The following is a 22,329-nucleotide window of genomic DNA, read 5'->3' as shown; positions in this document are numbered from 1 at the left end:
AGCACCACCTGAGGTAGAATCCTGAACCTAAAAGGCATACGTAATTGCTATTAGGTTATAGTACAAATACACTACTTTAAAAATAACCACTCTATTCATAATCTGTTATATATGTTCAGAAGGATTTATATAGCCTGAATTCTTGTACCTGCATAGTCTTAAGTGCATGGCTGTGCAATATTTTTAAATGTTTCAAATCTGTTTAATTGTACAAACTGACTGATGATGAAATGTTGTGGAGGGATTTAGGAATACAAATAATGAAACTTCATTGCCCTAAAAAACCCAAAAACCTTCTAGGCTCTTTAGGAAGTGGAGAGGGGGGATATCACAGTTTTAAGTGCCTGATATAGAAATGCCATAAGCTTCTGAGCCTCACTGAAGGCAGGAGTGGAAAAGACATGCTAGTTACATAAGAATATGAGTGGCAGAAAAATGTATAAACTGATGCACGTATGTCCTCTGAGTTTAATAGTGATTATGATTCAGCGTTTGACCAAACTGTGGGAGGCAGTGGAAGACAGGAGTGCCTGGCATGCTCTGGTCTATGGGGTCATGAAGAGTCGGACACGACTAAATGGCTAAACAACAACATGATTCAGCACTATTCTACTAGATTACAGCAGTGTTCCCACAAACTTATTTTTCATATTCTTTGACCAGAACCACAGTATTTTGCTTTCACAAATTCCAGTGTGTCTGTCTGTCTCTCCGTGTGTAAAATAGACTCTCATTTTATTTTTTTATTTAATTTATTTAAAATATTTATATTCTGCCATCCCCATGCTCAATATACTCCACTCCATAAAAACGAATGTAGGACAATATGCAGTCAGATAGTATTTGACTTACTATAACCAACCAGCCCACTAACAGAGTATGAATAAGTGATAACTATTTGCACTAAAGTGCATACAGTGATGGAAGCACCAGAAACGGGGGGGGGGGGGGAGTTGATAAAAATTGATAAATATATGGGCTCATTTTGAAATTAGTTTTCAAGCATGTGTTCTTTTGAAATCTATGGGTTTGGCTTTTTTAAAGTGACAGAACTGTGGATTCAGTTAGGGAATCTGATATATAGCTAAGTTCATCGTACTTTCTTATTGACTTGGATAGGTTGGAAATATGGTGTCCCTTCTTCACATTTTCTGGTGTAACTGCATTTGCCGCAGGCTTTCTACTTTCTTGCTGCCTCATTGATCTCACCACATAAAGTTTGAGTTACAAATTCCTGCACAGTTTAGAAGATGCTCTGGGGAGCCCTGACTGGCAAACTGCTGCTCTTCTTGGCATTGGGAACAATGCTACCTATATAGCCCCAGACTATGGTATAAGTCTACAGAACAGTTTTTGGGTATTATTTTGATGTGTCAAGCATTTGATGATGCTAGTCCAAAAAATATGGAGAACAGTGAATTCCCCAATACAATCCTCAAAGTCTATTGTTGCTATTTTATCCAGTTATGAATCTAGAGAGGTCCTGCAAAGAGCTTCCCTTGGTGACTTCATGTTGCATATTTGACAGTGAGTCTGAAGCAAAAGGGTATTTCATAGCTTGCTCTCTTGCCATCCATGTGCGTTCTTTCCAAACTTGTACACTAACCTCCTGTCCACTCGTTCCAAAATACCAGTTTTATAATAGTATCTGCAACAACAAAATTGAAGTTGGACTTAGAAACAGCTTTAACATACAGTACCATGTTAAATGTTTTACTATGCTAGTCAATAAGACATTCTTTTTGAGAGACCACTCTAGTCTTCTGGCAAAGGGGAACTTGCACACATACAGCACAGTTAAACTGCTCAGAGTTCAACACTTTCCCAGACTCTTTTCAACTCCCTCCTTTTGAAACACTGTGCATTACATTTGTTTTCCTAAGAAAACAGTTCAGAGTCAAATTCTAGGATTGTTGCCAAGGGAAATGGTAAGGTTATAGTATTAAGCGGCATATTCATTAGGTAGGTTGGCAAATGATCTGTTGACTAATGTCTCATTATCCTCATTTATTCTACTCACAGATTTGGCAACATGATCCTATCTTTAATCAAAAGAGCCATAGCTGTGTCTCATGACCTTTGCATTATACAGCATAACAAAAATAAATATTTGGAACGAGTTAAACTGTGAAATCAGCTGTCTTATATAATACCGATTAAATAAATAGCTTACCTGAGTGCTCTGCTTAGTTTTTCATAGGTCATTCTATCGTTTTTCTTTCTTTGCCCCCACATCTTTGCTAGAGCATCTGATTTAACAACTCGAAAGATGCCTTGGTCTCTGTCTTCCCATTCCAGAATACCACTGTTCTCCTCAGGAGACAGGAGGAGGTCTCTTACAAATTCCCACAAGTGAGAGCTCTGTAGACCTACAAGAATTAAAAGCAGCACATAGTTTTTACTAGTAAAAACTCATTTCAGAAGCAAGGGTTTTGAGAATTCCCTTTGGGTAGGAGGACTATGATGCAGGGAAGGGGAGTGGCACACTACACTGCAAATCTGTAGAGCAAACTGACATGGGCCATTACAAAAATAACCATGCTTGGTTGGAGATAGTGCTAAACAGCATTTGACTAGACCCCTTTAGGTGTCACCCTAGGGACTTGTGAAGACTAAATGGTAATAATGCCACTGAGCACATGCAAAATGCTGTTTCCTCACTACTGTGTAGAAGCCACAATCGGTTCTCAAATATCAGCAGTGACAACTGGGACCTGTAACAAATGTGGAGTGCTTCTGCTTAGTGTTCCAGCCATCAATCATACTTTCAGGATAATACATTCACTTTGTTTCCTCTTAGTTTTTGCAATATTTTCTCCTGCAAACCCTGCCCCCCACATATGGACATTCAGAATTCCATGGCCTCTGGGCATTCTCAGTCATCACTGGGCTATTTCTGAATATTTTTACCCCCTTAGATGTTGTTGTTTAGTCATTTGGTCATGTCCAACTCTTCGTGACCTCATGGACCAAAGCACGCCAGGCACTCCTGTCTTCCACTGCCTCCTGTAGTTTGGTCAAACTCATGCTGGTAGCTTCGAGAACACTGTCCAACTATCTCATCCTCTGTTGTCCCCTTCTCCTTGTGCCCTCAATCTTTCCCAACATCAGGGTCTTTTCCAGGGAGTCTTCTCTTCTCATGAGGTGGCCAAAGTATTGGAGCCTCAGCTTCACGATCTGAACTTCCAGTGAGCACTCAGGGCTGATTTCTTTGAGAATGGATAGGTTTGATCTTCTTGCAGTCCATGGCACTCTCAAGAGTCTCCTCCAGCACCATAATTCAAAAGCATCAATTCGTCGGCGATCAGCCTTCTTTATGGTCCAGCTCTCATTTCCATACATCACTACTGGGAAAACCATAGCTTTAACTATATGGACCTTTGTTGGCAAGGTAATGTCTCTGCTTTTTAAGATGCTGTCTAGGTTTGTCATTGCTTTTCTCCCAAGAAGCAGGCGTCTTTTAATTTCGTGACTGCTGTCACCATCTGCAATGTTCATGGAGCCCATGATCCTTCATGGACCACTGCCTTGTCATCGCAAAGGGGCTTGAATAACTCAGAGGAGCTATGAGCTATGCTGTGCAGGGCCACCCGAGACAGATAGGTCATAGTGGAGAGTTTTGACCAAATATGATCCACCTGGAGCAGGAACTGGCAAGCCACTCCAGTATCCCTGCAAAGAAAACTCCATGGACAAAGACCCCCTTAGATATTTTCCCCTAAATATTTTCATTTCTCAGTACCCTCATTTTTGCAACACAACTGTTGGTATTAATATTGATTTATCTATCACTATACATACCATATTTACTTGAATGGAATGTGCACCATTTTGGCCAAATGACCTCACAAAAATTAGGGTGTGCATTAGATTTGATGGTGCCAGCAAATACTTTTTTGTTTTCAAGGTTTTGAAAATTGAGGTGTGCATTAGATTCGATGGCACATTAGATTTGCATAAATACGGTACATACATACAGTATATACAATGTACAATATGATTATTATGGCATTCTCATTGCTTATGGGTTGATACCCAGCTGTGCTTGAGTGTTGACACTTCTATTGAAATTAACTGTTGAACTCTCCATCCCCATGAAGCTGGAGAACAAACAATTTAAGGAAATGAATGAACTATGAGTGTGCTTGAGTCATCATCTCTTGAGTTCAAGGAGGTTTACAGCTGCAGGAAGCTAATGCTGATAATTTCTGCTGAACCTCTTCTATTCCCCAAATCCGAACTTGAAATGCAATGGCCCCACTTCAGATTTTAATAAGAAGAGTCTGTATGCGTACATAATAAACTCAGGTTTTGCTCTGCTATATTTGAAACTAAATTGCAAAATCAGATCAAATAATAAGAGCTAGGTTTTTTATTAAAAAAAAATCACACACACACACATTACAGCTTATTCAACAATTTCAAATAAATAGATCTTTTTAAAAAAAGCAGTAAAGGGATATATGCCTGTGGCAGACTTGTGAGAACGCAGCTCGTCTCCCTCTACTATGAAACTTACTGAGCGAATTTGCCCTAGTCAGCACAGCCTTCTTTGCATGCTATTCATGCACACAGAAAACTGATATAATCACCATTTCCACTTTAGAGCTATTCATATCTTTTATGCATATGACCAAATGCCTCCACTCCTACTGACTAGTAGCAACTGGTGTGGTTGGGTGGAGCTGTGGAGCTGCTTTGCTGATACTGCTGCCTCTGCTGCTTGCCAGGATGGGGCAGGGCCATGCAGGTGCACTGATGGCCCCACCCTTGCTGCTGCCCCATCCAGGTAAACAGCAGCAATGCCAGCACCAGGAGGGTGGCTCCACAGTTCCACCCTGCCACACACGCCACAGCTGATAGCTTCCAAACCAATTCTTCCACGGATCCTTTGGATGCTTTTCATATCCTGTCTTTATTCATTCTTGTTTGTTCAGCATTCTTCCAAACCATCCTCTGACTCTCTTTATTTCTTTATTCTCAGGCTTTGTGCTTTCTCAGCTGCTCCACCCCTTCCTCTGCTTCTTTTCTCCTCCTGACTAAATGTAGAGTTGCCATTTTTTTTAAAAAAAAAGAGTATGAGAGAATTCCCTTGTGACAGGAATAAGTAAACGTATGGAGCTTTCCCCACAACTGGGCTGCAGTGATTTTGTAGCTGTTGTGTCTCGAAACTGCTAGTAAAAAACAGGAAAAGCCTAGTTAGACACGGCTGCTTCTTCATCTTTGGGCCTTCAAGGCCTACAACACCTGCTTTTTGAGTTTATTCTCCAGTAGCAACCTGAAAAGGTGTTTGTCTCTTGGATTAGGATTAGGATTAGGAGTGCCACCTGGTGGCTGTGTGATATGTGACCATTGCAGTAGGTATGTAACTATTGCTTATATATGAGAACTGGAATAAACATTAAAATGAAAACAAACACCGTTCATACAGACTACAAGGGTACTTGGAGATATACTGCAAACAGTGACATTTTCTATGATGTTTCAAAGGCTATAGATGGCGGAGGTATACCTACTTGTTCTGCTGTGACTTTGAAACTCTTGGCTCTTGATGCCACCTGTCCTCAAACATGCCTTATCAATATCTGGAAAAGATTTTTTAAAAAAAGCATGGACATAAATAAATATGGATGAATTTCAGGGTCGGGTGACAATGTGACTTAAAGAGGTCAAAGTGTTCACCTAATAACATTCCATGCAATACTAAACCAACATGAGTCTGTGATTTATCTTAACATAAAAATCCAACTTTAACATAAAGATAAAGCAAAATGAATTATTAACCAGAAGCTGGACAGTTAGCTAAACTGGCAGCTGAAAAAGAGAGAGAAGTACATAAGATACCAGTGGCCAGATTTCAATTATCTGAAAACATGGTTATTTGGAAACACAGTGTGTCCTGATTGTATCTCTATGTAAATAGTGCTTCTACCTACAGTATAATCTGAAGGCCATAGTTATGGAGTATTGTAGGCAGTGTCAAAGTTCATTATTGGACATTGGTAACTCTGTGCTGCTCTTTAGTGTTGATGCAGTGTTGATGCAGATTTAGTGTTGATGCAGATTTTCCTTTTTTTTTGCAAGTGCTGGTGTTTTTTGCAAATGCTTGGAAAAGCACAGTGTAAACCTATGGGTCTGGTTTCTAAGAGACTTGCACAACCGAGAACCACAAAATATGATCCTATATTTACACAGGTCTTTGGTCATGTCCCATTTATTTACTTAATAGCATTTCCAAAATCTGTCCAAAGTGGCTTGCAACAAAGAAAAAGAGCAAAGAAAAAGAGGAAACTTCAAAAATAAATAAAAACCGAACAAAATAACTAGAAATGCTTGAGGCAATCAAAAAATTGGTCTAGGCAGAAATCCCCAAAAGCCTGACCAAAAGGGGTATCAAACATTGCTCAGTTCCAGAAAGAATTGTTCCATAGCCTCAGGACCATGCTGCAAGGGCTCTGTTTCCAGTGTCAGATTTCACAGAGCACAAATATATGCAAACTAATGCAGGGCTTATTTGATGAACAAAGATGGCAGGAAGATCAAGTACCAAACTAGCCATTGTGATAAATGCTCTTTGTTGTTGTTGTTGCATTTTATGTGGGCATAAGATGGAGGAGGAGGAGAGGAAGAGGAAGAGGAAGAGAAAGAGGAAGAGGAAGAGGAAAGCAAACATCAGCCATACAAATAGGGATATTAGCAGCATTGTATTATGGGTTTTTAAAACCCTTTCCTCCCTTGCTGCATTTCTGATAAAAAAATACATTGGATCTTCTTTCTTGAAATTGCAGGAGGAGCAATTTCATTTAATGTGTATGTTAATACAAAGACGTGTTTTAATGTCATATCTAAGTTTGGCCCATGGTCTATGAGACCATGGATCCCAGACTGTGTAAACTTTCATAGGCATAAACAAACAACTTGAGCTGGACCTGGAATAAATGCTCCGGTAAACTGTACAGTTGGCATAACCAAGGCTGCACATGTTCCCTTCTCTGGACATTTAACAGGAGACAGACTGCAGCAATTTTGCAGCAACTTATACTTTTTTAGTCTTAAAAAAGCCCCATATAAAACACATTACAGTAGTCAACCTTGGAAATTTCAGTCATTGTGGGCAAAGTTCCTATCCTATCAGAAGGTCGTAGGTTCAAATCCCCATGATGGAGTGAGTTCCCATTGCTCTGTCCCAGCTCCTGCCAACCTAGCAGTTTGAAAGCACACAAGTGCAAGTAGATAAATAGGTATAGCTGTGACGGGAAGGTAAATAACGTTTCCGTGCGCTCTGGCTTCCATCACGGTATTCCCTGGCCCACTCCTTGGCCACTTCCGCCAGCCCGAAGCGGTTGTGCCAGAAGCGGTTTAGTCATGCTGGCCACATGACCTGGAAAGCTGTATGTGGACAAACGCTAGCTCCCTTGGCCTGAAAGCGAGATGAGTGCCACAACCCCATAGTCACCTTTGACTGGAATTAACCATCCAGTGGTCCTTTACTTTTTACCTTTTTCCTGCACAAAGGATTTAATTGCCAGAGTGTTGTTCTATGTACCACAAAACTTGCTTATCAATCTATGGTATTTTAAACAATATGTGTGTGGGATTATTGTTTTCATTTGTTATGTATTTTTGTGGGTTTTTTATTGTAAAGCATCTGTGAACCACGGATGAAGAGTGGTATAGAAATTTAATAAACAGTAATAACTAGGCTCTTCAATTGTTGCCATATTTCATCCTCCAGGACAGTATCACCTCCAACGTTCCTGGATTCAGTTTCAGTCTATGTGTCCAAATCCATTTGAACACAGCTTATGAGACATAGAGCTGGGTGTCATAAGTACAGTGGTCACACCCAACTTCAAAATTCCCAGTGGTTTCATTCACATAGATTCTAAAGAACATTGGGAAGAGCACTGAGCTTTCAAACACCAAATGTTAAATTTCATGGGACCAGGTTTGTCTCTCCAGTGGTCACCCTGCGAGTTCTGGTCCCTGTGGACTGCTGTATATTGAAGCTGCAGTTACGGCTTTTAGCTATGAGCTTTCACTTATCTAGAAAAACACACACTTTAAAAAAGTTTACTTACAATCTTTTTCAGATGACTTTGTATCTTCATTGTCGTGAAAGAAGGAGACACCTATAGAGAAAACCAGAAACGTTTTTAATAATAAATGTCTGTATTGAGACTTTCGATACATACACTGCATTAAAAAAACCCAATCCCTGGTCCAAAACAGACTCCTAAAACTACAATACTGTGCTACGGTTGTAGCATTTCAGACTCCTCCATTACACTTCATCAAAAACCTAGTTTCCCTTGTATATTCCCTTTTTAATTTCCACGTCCTTGTTCCCCTGTCGCAATCTTGTCTACCTGCCTACAGCACAAGATATGAATTTGTAAAAAGGTTTATTCTTGTGTAAAATTCACTTTCCACCTTGTTTTATTCTTGTTTTCCCCACACTGCTTTACATACATGCCCAGACCAAAGTGTGGTTCAGTGCAACGTATAAATCTCTGTGGATGTCAGCTCACTGCCTTGTGCAAATATTACCAGTCACAGTCAGAATGAAACAATCATACTCATATCTTTGGCACACTGACCATGAGCCTTGATGTTTTGTAGGATGAAATACAGGTATTCACCACAAATGCCTGCAGCATTTAGAAACTCCTCTTGGGTCATGCCGCACAGTTGTTGGCCATTGATGTTAAAGTGGGAAAATGAAATACAGTTGGCATCCAGTTTGTATTGATCACAACAAAATTGTAGCCACTCGCATACGTTGTTTCTCGTCCAGTATTCGGGGTAAACAGATGTCCAGGAAGAATCAGAACCTGCCACAGTGCAATGAAGGAAAAAAAGCAATACATTTAAACTGTGGATGGTTTATTTTAGACATCAAAAGTTTAAATGGAAACACTGTGTTAACAAATATTGGTTAGGGCTAGTTTCAATATCTTTGTGCAAGGATCACAATCTGTGGCAATGTCCTATTATCATAAATGTAAATATCCAGGACTTTGTCTGTTCCCCATTGGAAGTGCTCAACAACTTTTTGAACAACCGCCCCCAAAAGCTGAGCAACTGTGTCTGGATTTTTACTTCTTGAAATATGGCAACCCTACACTTGTGCAGCAGGAGAATTTCTGTCCCTAAGCTGGTAACATTTGGGGGAACTGCAATAGCTACATGAGCAGTGTTGCACAATGTATTATGGGGCATAGATATGGGAAGACAGTGGGATGGAACAGGGCAAAACTGAGACAAAAATGACAATTTAGGCACAGAGTTTATGCAGAAATTCACAATCCAGCTCCCTTATTCACTCACTGATTATTCTTTATCCAGGCATTTTATAACATCTGAAAAGAGCTCTAGCCAATCAGTATTGGAGACAAACTATCAGACTAGATTGTCTGATCAAGGCAGGCAACATGTATGCTTATCAATATTTATTAATCCACTTGGACCTAGCTTTAGCAGGAAATTGATTTTAACAGGATTTTTTTTTATGATAAATGTGTTATGAATCATGATTCCTATTTCATTGCTATGAAATGGACTTTTCTCTCTTTATAAAATACATTTCTCTCTATATTCTCTACAGTGTCTGTTCTCTACAGCTTGAAGAGACCAAGTCAACTGCTTTTCTGATGCTGAAATGTATTAACCTTGAAATGCTTTGGTGACTGTTTCTAAAACTTGATGGATTGACTTGATGGAGATAAATATCAGCTTTGCTAGTAATAAAAATTGTACGTTAACACTTTTGAGGGAAGAATCTATATCACCAACTTGTGCAGTTGTGCAAGAATGGATAGCAATAGTGACTTCAAGAGCGTGTGTAGAATCATGGGCATGCAACACAAAATGTAGAATACCAGGATAAAATAATGTAAAATGCTGAATGAGAGCAATGGCAGAAGAGGGCTGTTGCTTGAGGTTTTATTTACTATTTCTGCCACTGGGGAATGGGTCTTTATGAAGAACCTTGTTGTATTACTGAATTGGATTTTAAAAATTATCTGGTGGGAATTCAAAGCCACTATCAAGTTTTGAATGCATTTAGTGAAAGTAATAAATTTATGCATTGTAATTTTATACCTACAGCTAAAATGGTGCTATTAAGTATTTTCAGAAAGGATCTTCAGGACACAGGGCACAAGTCATAGATTATCTTTCTTTTAGTAGCATAAATAATATAAATAACACTCCAGTATAAGAGTCTGGATCCTCCTACAACAGAACAATGGGATAGACAAATATTGCCCGAACAAAACAAATTCATATCTGCAATAAGTGACAAGATGCCGGCTCTTTTATGGATGACTGCTATTTATCTAATTTCTGGATTAATTCTACTACATTAGTTGTTCTGCGATGCTTTCCCAATGCTACTCCATTATTGCTCTTGGTGTGTGTGTCCCTGAAAAAGTGTTTTTTTTTTTAAAAAAGGTGTGAACGTGGCAAAAGAGTGCAGCATCCAAAATGGCCACCATGATCTCTCAAGAAAAATATGGGATGTCCTGTTTTTTCTGGGACACTTGGCGGGTATGGGGATTGCAGCTGGAAGTTACAAAATATGCACTGACTGGAAATAAAGCAGTATAGCTGCCAAAAGGTTTTGCAGGCACAAATAGTATTGAAAGTGGGATTGTGTGTGACTGCCCTGATAGCATCATGAGCTCAAAAATCATGACTGTGCAGTAAAAACGATATCTGGAAGGAAGCTAAAACTAAATATAGCACAAACAATTCACCAGGTCAATATTGCATAAGGAACACTTCTACTGCACTTGGTACACTAGTACCTTGTTGTTAGTCCGGCCCGTTTAGTGTCCATTTCGTGGAACGTCCGTGGCAAACCCGGAAATACCGGAACAGGTTACTTCCGGGTTTGCTGCATGCGCAGAAGCACTATATTGTGCCTCACATATGCGCTGAAGTGCAAAACAGCTCATGTGCGTGCGCAGAGCCATGCTTTGTCGAGTGTCCCTTTCATCGAGCATCCGGGGCTCCGGAACTGATCCCGGACTCAAAACAAGGTACCACTGTATATTGCTTTTTCATTAGTCATTGCAGCTTGGCTCTGTACAGCCTTTCCCAAGCAACAGGGAGCTAGGTGAGAGAGTTAGGTGAAGGCGTTGGCTGGTCTAGCTGCACATGGGAACAGAACATCAGGCTGCTCCTTCCAGCCAATCAGGATTTCTGAAGAAACAGGAAGTGAACTTACTTCACCCTCTTCTCTTGCAAAAGCAGTCCAGTTGTCTACAAGGCCCTGCTGAAGCAAACAAGAACAGAAACTTGCACATTCTCATCCTCAGCTCCTGGACTTGTGCATAGTCTTTAATTCTGACCTGGCCATTTTGTTTATCATGACGAACTCAACAGGGATTGGCTGTTGTCAATATTAGTTTCCTGACATCATCATTTCATATTTGCAAATGATGCATTACAACCTAATGTTTGTAAAAAGGGGCCTAAAGTTTATGTGGCACTATACATATGCTGTACACAGAGCTCATAATTTAAACAGAAACTAAAAGGAAAAACAAGTTTACAGAAGAAACCTTAGTGAAGTTAAAATGAGAATGGGATTTTTGTGTGTGTGTGTGTTCAGTAGCTAACATGAAGATTAAGGAATAAAAAAGGATCAAAACCATGAGACGGGAAATGAGATTTTAAAAAAATAATTTTCTGAGAAGTAAATATATGTGAAATAGCCAAGAGGCAAGAACTGCATGTAAGGAGTCATGCAAAAAGCAGAGGGAACACAAAGATGAGAAGAGCACCAGAGGCAGATTTAGGGGAACACGAGTTTGGTTGCACTGGGAGCCTCAGGGGCTCCACAACTATGCTGTAGAATGGAAGGATCACCGAATGTTGGCACACAGGGTGCTGCTAAAATTTTAGAAACCAAGGTCTGCCACTGAGAGCATAAGGGAATGGCATTTTAATGAAATAAAAGGATGTGTTAAGAGAACAAGACGGAAAATAAAGGAGAAACCATGAAGATACACACAAGCGAGGAAGGACACCAAGAGGCTTAAAAGTCAGAAGACGATGAAGTTAAGCTTGAAATAGTATAAAAGAAGAAACCAACAAAAAGAAGTATGCGAACAGGAAGCTTTTCCCCTATGCAAATTGTTGATGTGGACTTCATAGGGACATTGCACATGGTAAAGAGTTTAGCCCCACTACTCCCCAGCCTAAGGTCTTGATCCAGATCCCACCAGCAATTTTTATAGCCCCCCAACAACAACCCTGAATTTTAGGGCACAGATATGAAGCAAATGTATTATTTAGTTTGCCCCTCAGTAAGCAGAGCAACTTAGCACAAAAGTAAGAAACATACAGTTAGTGGAAACATAGGGAAATACTTCTGGGAACAGCTCAGTTTTTGGAATAAGAATGGAGCTGGATATTATGGCATGGAGGTGCCATTGTTCATCCAATTCCCTTTTGCTTTCATGTTTTTTTATAGCATATTGTACAACACACTGCATGAGATGTTACAATGCTGTGTGCCTCCCCCTTCTCAGCAGCCAATGATGTGAGTATAAATTGGGAGATGCACAGCACGTATTAAACTCTGTTCAGTCATGAGACAGATAAGAGGCTGTGCTTTCTCCTCTGCCCCCACTGTTGTGCTACTCTGAAATTCAGTTGTAACTTCCACGGTGGGGAGCCTTCTCTACTCATGGAGGCTCCCTGTGCCATTGAGATCCTTGAACTTCTCCATCTGAGAAGTTGCGGCAGAACATTTGATCAACTGGCATGAGCAGCGCAATGACAGGGGCAGGTCACATTAAGTACATCAGTTCTTTCCTCTCTGTGCAAGAATAATAATTGAGCTAGTAGTGTGTTGTGTAAGATTTTACAAGGGAAAGCAAACAAAGAGAAATGAGCTGACAGTAGTTCTGCGTCTAGTCAGGCAGAACCTCTAGTTCTGCTCTAAGATGCCAGAAGTGATGGTGGAATCAGCTACTCACTAGGTCACTAGGTTTCCAAGAAAAGGTTAGTCAGGCTTCTCTTGTGGATTTCTAAGGCATAGATTTGTATTTCTTTGCAACGGGCTTGAACAAGATAATAATCATCTCCCTTTCAGCTCTTTGATTGCATGATTTACATGGTAAGCTGCCCTTTCAGCTACCAGACTGTCAAGCAAATAAACCTATTTTCAAGGTCTGAACCGGAAATGGCTTACATATACAATTAAAAAAGGTAAAGAATGAAAGCAACAAATATTTATTTGGAATAAAAAATGGATACAGTTGTCAGTGAACCAGGTCTCTGCACAATAAATGAACAAGGGCAGTGTATCTGAAAAGACGGTCAGACACAGAATATTACATCACTGGAAGACATATTTATTTGGGTAGAGGATGTTTTGTTGTGGTTGCAGTGCAATTCAAATTATTAAGTAAAAGTAGTAGCTGGCAGTTACTGTGTTGAGTGCTTGTTAACGAAGCACCAATGTACCCACCTGTTAGGTGATCAAATGGAGGGTAGTTTTCTTCAGGTGCTCCAAACAGTTCTGACCAAGACATCAGGGATTCACATAGCATTGTGTTTGGCAAGAAGGTATTGTGGCTTACTGAGTCCAGCATCATCCTGAAATATAACGTTATTATTCCCAATGGTTAATTCCTACACATGCAACCACCACAACAATAGTTCCGCAGTGCATAGTTCCCTAACCCTATCCTCTACCAAGTAAGCTTGACCACTCATGCCTTGAACTGATATATATTCTTAGTAGACTTGCAATAACATGTCACATTAAACTATAAACAATGTTTTAATGCAGGGGTTGCCAACCTGGCACCCGCGGGTGCCGCAGCACCACTGAAGGCCTTCATTGGCAGCCGCAGATAGGAGGTACAGATTCTGAGCTTTCATTTTTAAAGAAAGGTCAGTCTCTTTCCCCCTTAGAAAGAAAGTTGTGAAGCAAAATGTGCAGGCGCCCCTCTAGCAATTTCTGTGAAATGAACCGGCCTGGCTGATTTTGTCTGTTTGTTTTTAGCCAACGAATGAAGTCAGAGCTGTGTTTGGACACCAGCCAGAGAAAATTCACGGAATCCTGAGAAGCTTCCCTTCCACTTTAGTGCTCTGGGGTCATCCCATAAATCTGAATAGTGGAAGATTTAGGGCAGACAAAAGAAAATACTTCTTCACACACTGCATAATGGAATTTGTAATAAGATGTAGTAACCAACTTGGATGGCTTTTAAAAGGAAATTAGATACATTCTGAGACTCCAATACTTTGGCCACCTCATGAGAAGAGAAGACTCCCTGGAAAAGACCCTGATGTTGGGAAAGATGGAGGGCACAAGGAGAAGGGGATGACAGAGGACGAGGTGGTTGGATAGTGTTCTCGAAGCTACCAGCATGAGTTTGACCAAACTGCGGGAGGCAGTGGAAGACAGGAGTGCCTGGCGTGCTCTGGTCCATGGGGTCACGAAGAGTCGGACACGACTAAATGACTAAACAACAACAACAAATGGAGGACAAGGCTACCAATGACTGCTAATCATGATAGTGATAGTTTATCTCCAATATCAGCAGCAGTGTGCATCTATGTACCAGTTGCTATGGAACAAAAGTTCAATTGTTGGTAGGCTTTCCATAGCAATTTGGTTGGCCAGTGCTTGGAAACAGAAAAGTTGGGTGTTTGGTCTGATCCAGCAATATGCTGCATTTTGTTTGCATGGAAGTATATATACACTTCTCTGAGCTTTAAAAATAAGGAAGAATTTCTTGTAGTCAAAAGCAAGCATAATATATGAAAACTTGCCTTTGGCTACAGCTGCCTTGAAACCAGAGCATTTTGCCCCATTTCATCCATTCCCTAGGCAAACAAAAGAATTTATTTATCTATAAAAATATTTATATACCACTTTATCATAAAAATGTATTGCAGCAGTTTACAACAAGCAATTTAAAAACATAAAACCAAACAATACCATCATAAAAAGCTAATAACAAGCAAAAAACAAAAATAAATTAAGAGCAAACACCTGTAGACCATTCTAGAGGATGTAATCTTAATTTCCTTCATAGGCCCGGCAGAATAGAAAAGTTTTCAGCGGGTGTTTGAAAGTTGGCACAGAAGGGGCCCACTGAATCTCTGTTGGCAAGGTGTTCCAAAAGGGGTCCTGAAATGGGCCTCATCAACTCAGTGAATGACCAAAGACGCTCCTGTTATGTACTGAAGTTCTCACCCTGAGCCAGCAAGGGGATACTGTAGATAGTTCAGGTCCACATATGCAAATAAGGGATCAAAAGTGACGTTCAGTGATTGGATAGTTACAGAAAATGGTTACTGTTGCGTTCTAGTGGAGCTCTATATAAGCAGGCTGACTGAACCCTTCAGTTCAGTTCAGTTCTGACCCGTGAATAAATTAGAGCTGTTTGATGAATCGCTGTGTCGTCTGATATGTTCACCCACAACTTAACAGCTCCTGGATTAGAAACTTTGACATTCCACCCAATCAGGTTGATATTGCGACTCTACATAGTCAGGGATTTATGTTGTGAACTGCCCTGGGATCTTTGGGTGATGGGTGGCATACAAATTTAATAAATAAAAATAAAGACAACTGAGAATGAGAGTAAGTTAATAAATAAGCAAACTTTTTGTTAAAACAAAGTATCTTTAATTACTGCTTAAAAAGTGACAGCTTTCGCCCGACCTCTTCATAACCACCACATTTAGGATTATGTGGCACATCTTCATACTCAGAAAATTTCAGCTCTTTGGTAGGTTTGATGCCTGACATATCTCTTAGATTGTCAAGCATAGTGAATGTCAGGGTAAAACAGATAAAAGGGGGTAGTACAAAATGTAAGGAAATGTATTTTGTTATAAAATCCCTTGGTAAAGAACTGGATATTGAATTGTTTGGTTCAATTGATTTCACTTACACAATAAGAGGGATGTGAAATAGGCTGAAGGAAGGAAGGAAGTGACTTTTTTTGCGTAGAGGCAGGACTAATATGCAGGACACCCTTGCTAGATTTTCCTGTATCTTAATTAGCTACATAGAGAAGACAAGAGCACTCAAGGTGCACAGTGTTTACTATTTGTCAAGGAATATACTGAAGTTAAGCAAGTATGATTCAAGCTATGGGAAGAAATGAACAACTATTTGAGTTCTAGCCCTGTCTCACCACAACCCGTGGAGATCAGTTAACACCTTTCGTTGAGAAAGAAAAGCTGTTTACTGAGATTTTGAAGGAAACTTTCTTATGGCTTTTGACACAAATCCAGCCCATTGACTGTTCCATCTCAGATTACAATCATTTCTGAGGAAAGAGAAAATTGCACTGGAAGAATTCTGAGTCATCCTATAAGGTGGCTAATCAAATAAGAGCTGATGTTTGACAAAAGCAAGACATCAAAGAGGGATTGCAAATTTACATTTTCTCTGAATACTAACTTCCTTCCCTGCAATGAAAGTTGTATACAAGTGGATTTTCATGTGAAAATGAGGTGGCAAATTCACTTTTTATTTTGGCAGCCCAAATTAAATGTTTGAAACAGCCCTTATTCTCAGATTTAATGAATGCAATTGCTCTTTCTGCTGTTCTAAGGAATCTGAATGGTTTCAGGATTCCTGTTGCCATAGATATATGCATTTGATGTTAGTTCATTATTTACTAGTACACCCTTCATTCAAAGAAATCTGCCAGAAATGACTAGCTGAACCTCACTGGTGGATTCAAATTTTGCCTTTTTATTATTATTAGCATTTCCAACCAAAACCAGGTGTGAGGCTGCTAGTGTTTTATAAGGTGGAAATAGCAGTTCATAATTAGTTCAGCAACTGAAGCTAAGCTCTATCTACCTTTATGAAAGTTAATAATATTGTATGCTAGAACTATAACTGAAAGGCAAAGTGACCTTAAACATTTGACTTTAAACCTTTCTATTACTGCTATTAAACCTTTCTATTGCTATTCTATTCTGGAGGGGGGCACATTGTGGTCCTTCTGGGTAGTTTGTCCACTTTTGGTCCCTACCCTGCACTCAGCTCTCACCTGGGGCACCTAGGAGCTGTTAGCATGTGACAGCAGTAACACCCTGGCTGGCTAAACCAGGTGAGGGTAGCCGATGGGTCTCAAACGCTCCATGAACTAGGAACTTTCCCTGCATGCAAAGACAGGCAGCAGATTGAGCAGACAAGACCAATAGTGGGTCAAATGGTCAAGAAGATAGTTTTTGCACATGCTGTAGAGGGAACTGAGGGGCCAATGGGGCTCATCAACCTGGGAAGGTAGCCCTTTTAGGAGAAGGAAAACTTTGATCCTAAATCTTCACTTCCCTGAAGGATATCTTCAGGAAGTGAAAAGGCTAAGGAGTAAACCTTACACAGATCCAGAATGGAGTCCCTAAAATGGCAGGATGACACCTTGTACACCTCCTTGCGGCAATTCCTGCAGCCAAGATGGTGCCGTGAGGGTGGTCTTGTTGTCTGGGCTGCCCAGGACCTCCATATACACTGCCCAGGCAAGGTCACTTTGATGCTGCTAACACAGTGGTTTTACTTCACCCCCAGAGGCGCAGTCCATTGTCTCTCAAGACAGATGGGTGCCAACAACAACTTCTTTATCCTACATTTGATGTTCTTATGTGGTAAACACTAGTTGCCAAATCAATAGTAAATTACTTGCCTACTCCTTTTTTAAACTGTTTACTTCCTTCTAGACGAAGTTTCAATTAGAGCTGAGCAAAACCTGCCTCCCCAAATTTCCCATACTATTTGTGGGTGGCAAAAGGGGTGAGCAGGCTGGGGAATTTTCAGATTATGAGGACGTTCACAAAGCTCACTTCTGAGAAATTTGGGCTCACATAATGTTGAATGACACTCTGTTGTTAGTTCATATTGGAGGATGAAGGAAGCAGTGAGTTAAGAGAGCATAAACTCAGATACACAATTACTGTATATTTGTTTTTGTAAGTGCTGAGGACTTTGTTAGTAATAGTAATATCTATTGTTACAAATAAACAGTGATATATAAAATAGCCTTCAATAGAGCAAATTTGACCCAAACCAAATTAAATAGTCCTCTCTCCTCAAATTCTTGGTCTATGTCTATGACAATGACAAGACTGGTAATGTGTACTTCAAGCCTAGAAGAATAGGCAGCAAAGATAACTGAAGCAGCATGACATTTTAACAAGACTGAATGGAAGTTCCTAGCCTTAAATTGCATTCCCCCATCTGTCTTCCCCCACTTCAGAAAAAAAAAAAGATACACACCAAAGCAGGCTGCCAAACAAGGTGACGATTGCCACTGTGAGCCACAACCAATTTAGCCTAGAATCTTGACTTGACTACCATAAGCTTAAGAAAAACGGTTTCTGCTCTATTTCCATGTCTTTATTTGTATTTCTAACAAAATAATTATTGGAAAAAGTCTGTGACAACAATATAGTTTTTGGAATAAAAGGAATACAGTACAACAAGGTGATTGTTATAATTGCAGAATCAGGAATCGTATGGTTTCCTGGCAATTACTTTTTAAATCAGATTTGCGATATGAATCTAAATGCACCACTTCAAAAACAGTTACATGGACCTCAACAAACAATTAGACAGTTTGAAGTATGCATGTACAGGACTAAAAAGGAAGGAAGAATTAATTTTATATATTTTACAATTTTGCCAACAATGTACTTCAGCATTATATCTGTTAATTGAAGGAATACTCAGAAATAAAATCAAAATGAGGCTTCTGAAACCATTTTAGTTTCTAATAAGTAGAATTTTGCAAGACTAATGAAGTCTCCTTTATCACATGATCACTAATATTCCATATATTCTGTATATTCCAGATATTCTATTATGAAAAAGCTGGCCAATATCCATCCAAAGTTTTTAGCACTGTTGGTTTCAAAAAGAGAATTAAGCACGTGCTTTAAATCTTTTCCATTGAATCCAGAGGGATTTAAACATCGGGCATCTTTGGGAGAAGAAAAGGCTAAGGAGTAAACACTACATAAATTTGGAGTGGAGTTTCTAAGATGGTTGGATGGCGTACTCTATGCCTCCTTCCGAAAACTCTTGCAGTCAGGTTGGTGCCAAATTTAATGCTCTGCTTTGGATCATATCAGTGAGGCTGAGATGGGATCATTGTCTGAGCATCGCAAACTCACTGCCCAGGACTGAGGATGGGAGAGGTCATTTTGGTGTTGCTAACACAGCAAAAACATTGTGTGAAGCAGCAGTTACAAGTTACCAGTCTCTGCAGCCACAGAAGGCACTGTGATTCTCCCATGGTTTGACTTCACCCCCAGAGACATACTCCATTGTCTCTTGAGGCAGACGGATGCCAACAAAAATGTGAAAAAGATTGGATGGATCATTACCAAAATAATATACCATTATACTAGTGAATAAAATTTCTTCTGGAATCATCTTTTACTACAGACACCTCAGCATCTGGTGGATCAGGATTCTGGTTCTTTCTTTGCTTCCACTGGCAAATGGTCAAAGTGTATTGTGGTTGGAAACACATATTCAAAGTTATATTACTGTTATTGTTCAGACCCACATACATCTCCTAGAAAATTCAAGCATTGGCGTTTTTAGATTAAGCTTTGCGTGTTTCTCTTGAAACCATGTATCTTAAGGATAGCTTTCTTACCAGCAACCACCACCAGAGGTCTCAGCAGTACAAAAGATAACATTTATTTACAGAAGATCTCAGCAATGCCTTCCACACCCACTAAATTGATAAATTGGTTTATGGTGTCGATCCTAGATAAAAACACACATTTGCATGTATTTGTTTGTAATCTGATTTGCAGGATTAATTATTTTTATACACCAGGCCTTGGCACCATTCATTAGAACGATGAAGATTTCAACATTACCCAGTGCTGTGTTCCCTGATGTACAACAAAATTCATTCCTGGAGACCAGTGGCAGGAGCGGAAAGTTCTTTAATGAATATTTATAGCCTTGCCCTTGCCATCTTTTCTTAAAAGGAAGTCTTACTGTTTTCAATGGAACCTGCTCCCAGTCACAAGAAAGGATGCATAGAATTGCAGTCTTAATGTTCTTTGAATGATCTTCAACACAAAAATTAGACCGGGTGCCATAATAGAAGTGCTCCTGTGTTGTGTTTGCTGTATGACAAGAGCACAAAGTGCATCAGATGGCAGTTCAGCTTGAACAGATTAATGTTGCCAGCCTGGAAAGGGAGGCAGTTAGGGCAGAAAACACCGGTGACAGGTGATTTGCACCGCTCAGTTGATTTGCACTGCTAACACCACACTGCGCAGGAACCTCCTTTAAGACCCTTCAGCTAAATAAATAAACAGAGCTTACGTGCTGCTGGGAGTGCTTATTCTCTTCTCAAGGAATTGTTAGATCCAAAAGCAGGTCTCCAAAGCCAAGAGGCTTTCCGGCTCTGCGAGTTGTACACTGGAAGGAAGGCCACCTGTGGTTCTGTGATATATGGAACACTCTCCAGACAGGTCTGTTTGGTTTTTCAGGTTCTTATATACACACCCCCTTTGATGACAGTGATAATAAACAGTGTGACACAGCTGAAAGGAGAATGAGAGTAAAAAAAATGGTCTTTTAAGTTCAGACCAGTTTCATTTTTAACCTTAAAGTTTTCCCTTCTCTTTATAAAACAGGCGGGTTTTAGGGGTTAAGAGAGGTAGACAAGGCCCCTGATGTTTTGAATTGTGTCTGATCTTTATAAAGCTAATGGAGTTGAAGCATTTTACTTTTTTTTTAAAGTAGTTTTTCCATTTAATTCACAGACCTAGAAGTAGTTCACATATCAAAAGGCTGGCTATATATTATTAACATAGAAGAACAGGGGAAAACACTTCCCAAATTGTGGGCTGGGTTGTTTGTGAGAATTTCCCTAGAGGTGAGGAGTCAGAACAAGTGTAAAATATGTGATTTTCTAGGTGACTTTCTGGGTGACTAGGTGTTAGGAATAAGAGGTGTTATTTGAAAAAGAAAGCAAAGTTTCTTTGAAGTTTTAATTTAGTAACTAGTCTGTTAAACACCAGAATACAGTGACAGAGAAGGAACAGAAAAAAATGAGTTGCAAAGTAAAACTTTATTAGTTAGGCCAACAAAACTTTAAGACATTCAAAAGATGTAGAGTATTCCCCACAGCTGTCACCCACCCCCTTTTTGCTGTAAATTATTCATTATTAAAAGGTTGAAATATAACTGTTACAGAATTTAAAATGACAAATATCTGTACTGTCGAAGTCATTTTTTTTGCTCTATACCAGGGGTCAGCAACCTTTTTCAGCCATGGGCCAGTCCACCGTCCCTCAGACCATGTGGTGGGCTGGATTATATTTTTTGGCAGGAGGAGGGGAATGAATGATTTCCTATGCCCCACAAATAACCCAGATGTGCATTTTAAATAAAAGGACACATTCTACTCATGTAAAAACACGCTGATTCCCGGACTGTCTGCGGGCTGGATTTAGAAGGCGATAGGGCCAGATCCTTAGCTTGCCTACCTCTGCTCTATACCCCATTATTATTCTTGAAAATAAATAAAAATATACCAAAAAATGTCTCAATTGATTTTCATAATGGAAATGTTTTGTAATTGACTGACAGAGTAAATTCTGTAGACTGTAAATGGTCATGTAAAATCTATACTGCAGGTGAAAAAAGGAGCTAACTCAGGGCCAATTATGCCCCAGAACCAGGACTCCCACAGGTAAGCTCCTCCAGCAGCTCCAAGGAGGAGATGGATCCAGTCTGTCATCTGTCCTGTGACGCTTTTGTGGGCAATAGAGCCTCTCTCCTTCCCTGAGCTCAGAGGAGACCACCAGACTCTGATGAGCTCAAGAGAGCTCTGAGGAGAGATTGCCACACTTGGAAACCCCGATACCTTGAAGGAACCAATGACTGCAAAAGGTGACACTGCTGTGTAAGTGGCCTGGGGTGAGGCTACTGTCAATGACGACCTAGCTTTGCTGTAAAATGTAGCCATTTGCTTCAGGCTTAAGGTGTTGCCTGAAGCAAGTTGCTTCATCCTGCAGCGTATGGTTAATTTGTTTTGAGGGTTGGATATATAAAAAAACTTTTCAAAATAGCTGAGCAGTTCCACATGATGCCATTGTATAATGCAGTTTACCTTTAGCACAAAGCCCTGCTTCTAAGTCAAGCACTTCTGCAAGCTTTCATTTGCCAGAACTTGCTTCTGTTTTGGAGGAAATGAGAAAGAAGAAAGGAAGAAACCAGAAACAGTTCCTAACATAGACATTTTCTTGGAACTGGAAATCCCAAGTACCAGATGGTGCCTCCTTTGCAAACTTGTGATTTACAAA

At 40.0% G+C, this 22,329-nt stretch overlaps 1 protein-coding gene across 1 annotated transcript; it reads right to left on the bottom strand.

The window, feature by feature from the left end:
• Positions 1-733: 733 nt before the first annotated feature.
• Positions 734-20,473, bottom strand: ELF5 (E74 like ETS transcription factor 5). The gene is made up of 7 exons (XM_081836261.1): positions 20,342-20,473; positions 13,487-13,614; positions 8,601-8,834; positions 8,082-8,132; positions 5,517-5,585; positions 2,174-2,369; positions 734-1,648 (listed from the first exon to the last, which is right to left on the bottom strand). Exons 2-7 carry the CDS (start codon positions 13,611-13,613, stop codon positions 1,552-1,554), a joined length of 774 nt encoding a protein of 257 aa, XP_081692387.1. The 5' UTR covers position 13,614; positions 20,342-20,473; the 3' UTR covers positions 734-1,551.
• Positions 20,474-22,329: the final 1,856 nt, after the last annotated feature.

The sequence above is a fragment of the Podarcis erhardii genome, assembly GCF_964252035.2.
Source record: "Podarcis erhardii genome assembly, chromosome: 1".
Lineage (NCBI taxonomy): Eukaryota > Metazoa > Chordata > Lepidosauria > Squamata > Lacertidae > Podarcis > Podarcis erhardii.
Note: the sequence above shows the minus strand (reverse complement) of the source record. Positions and strands in the feature narration are given on the sequence as shown.

Coding starts and splice junctions, on each gene's coding strand:
- ELF5 (XM_081836261.1), bottom strand. CDS start 13,613: ATGATGCTGGACTCAGTAAGCCACAATACCTTCTTGCCAAACACAATG. Junction 5,586..8,081: donor AAAGTCATCTGAAAAAGATT/GTAAGTAAACTT, acceptor AATCTTTTCCAG/ATATTGATAAGGCATGTTTG. Junction 1,649..2,173: donor AAACTAAGCAGAGCACTCAG/GTAAGCTATTTA, acceptor TTGTTGTTGCAG/ATACTATTATAAAACTGGTA.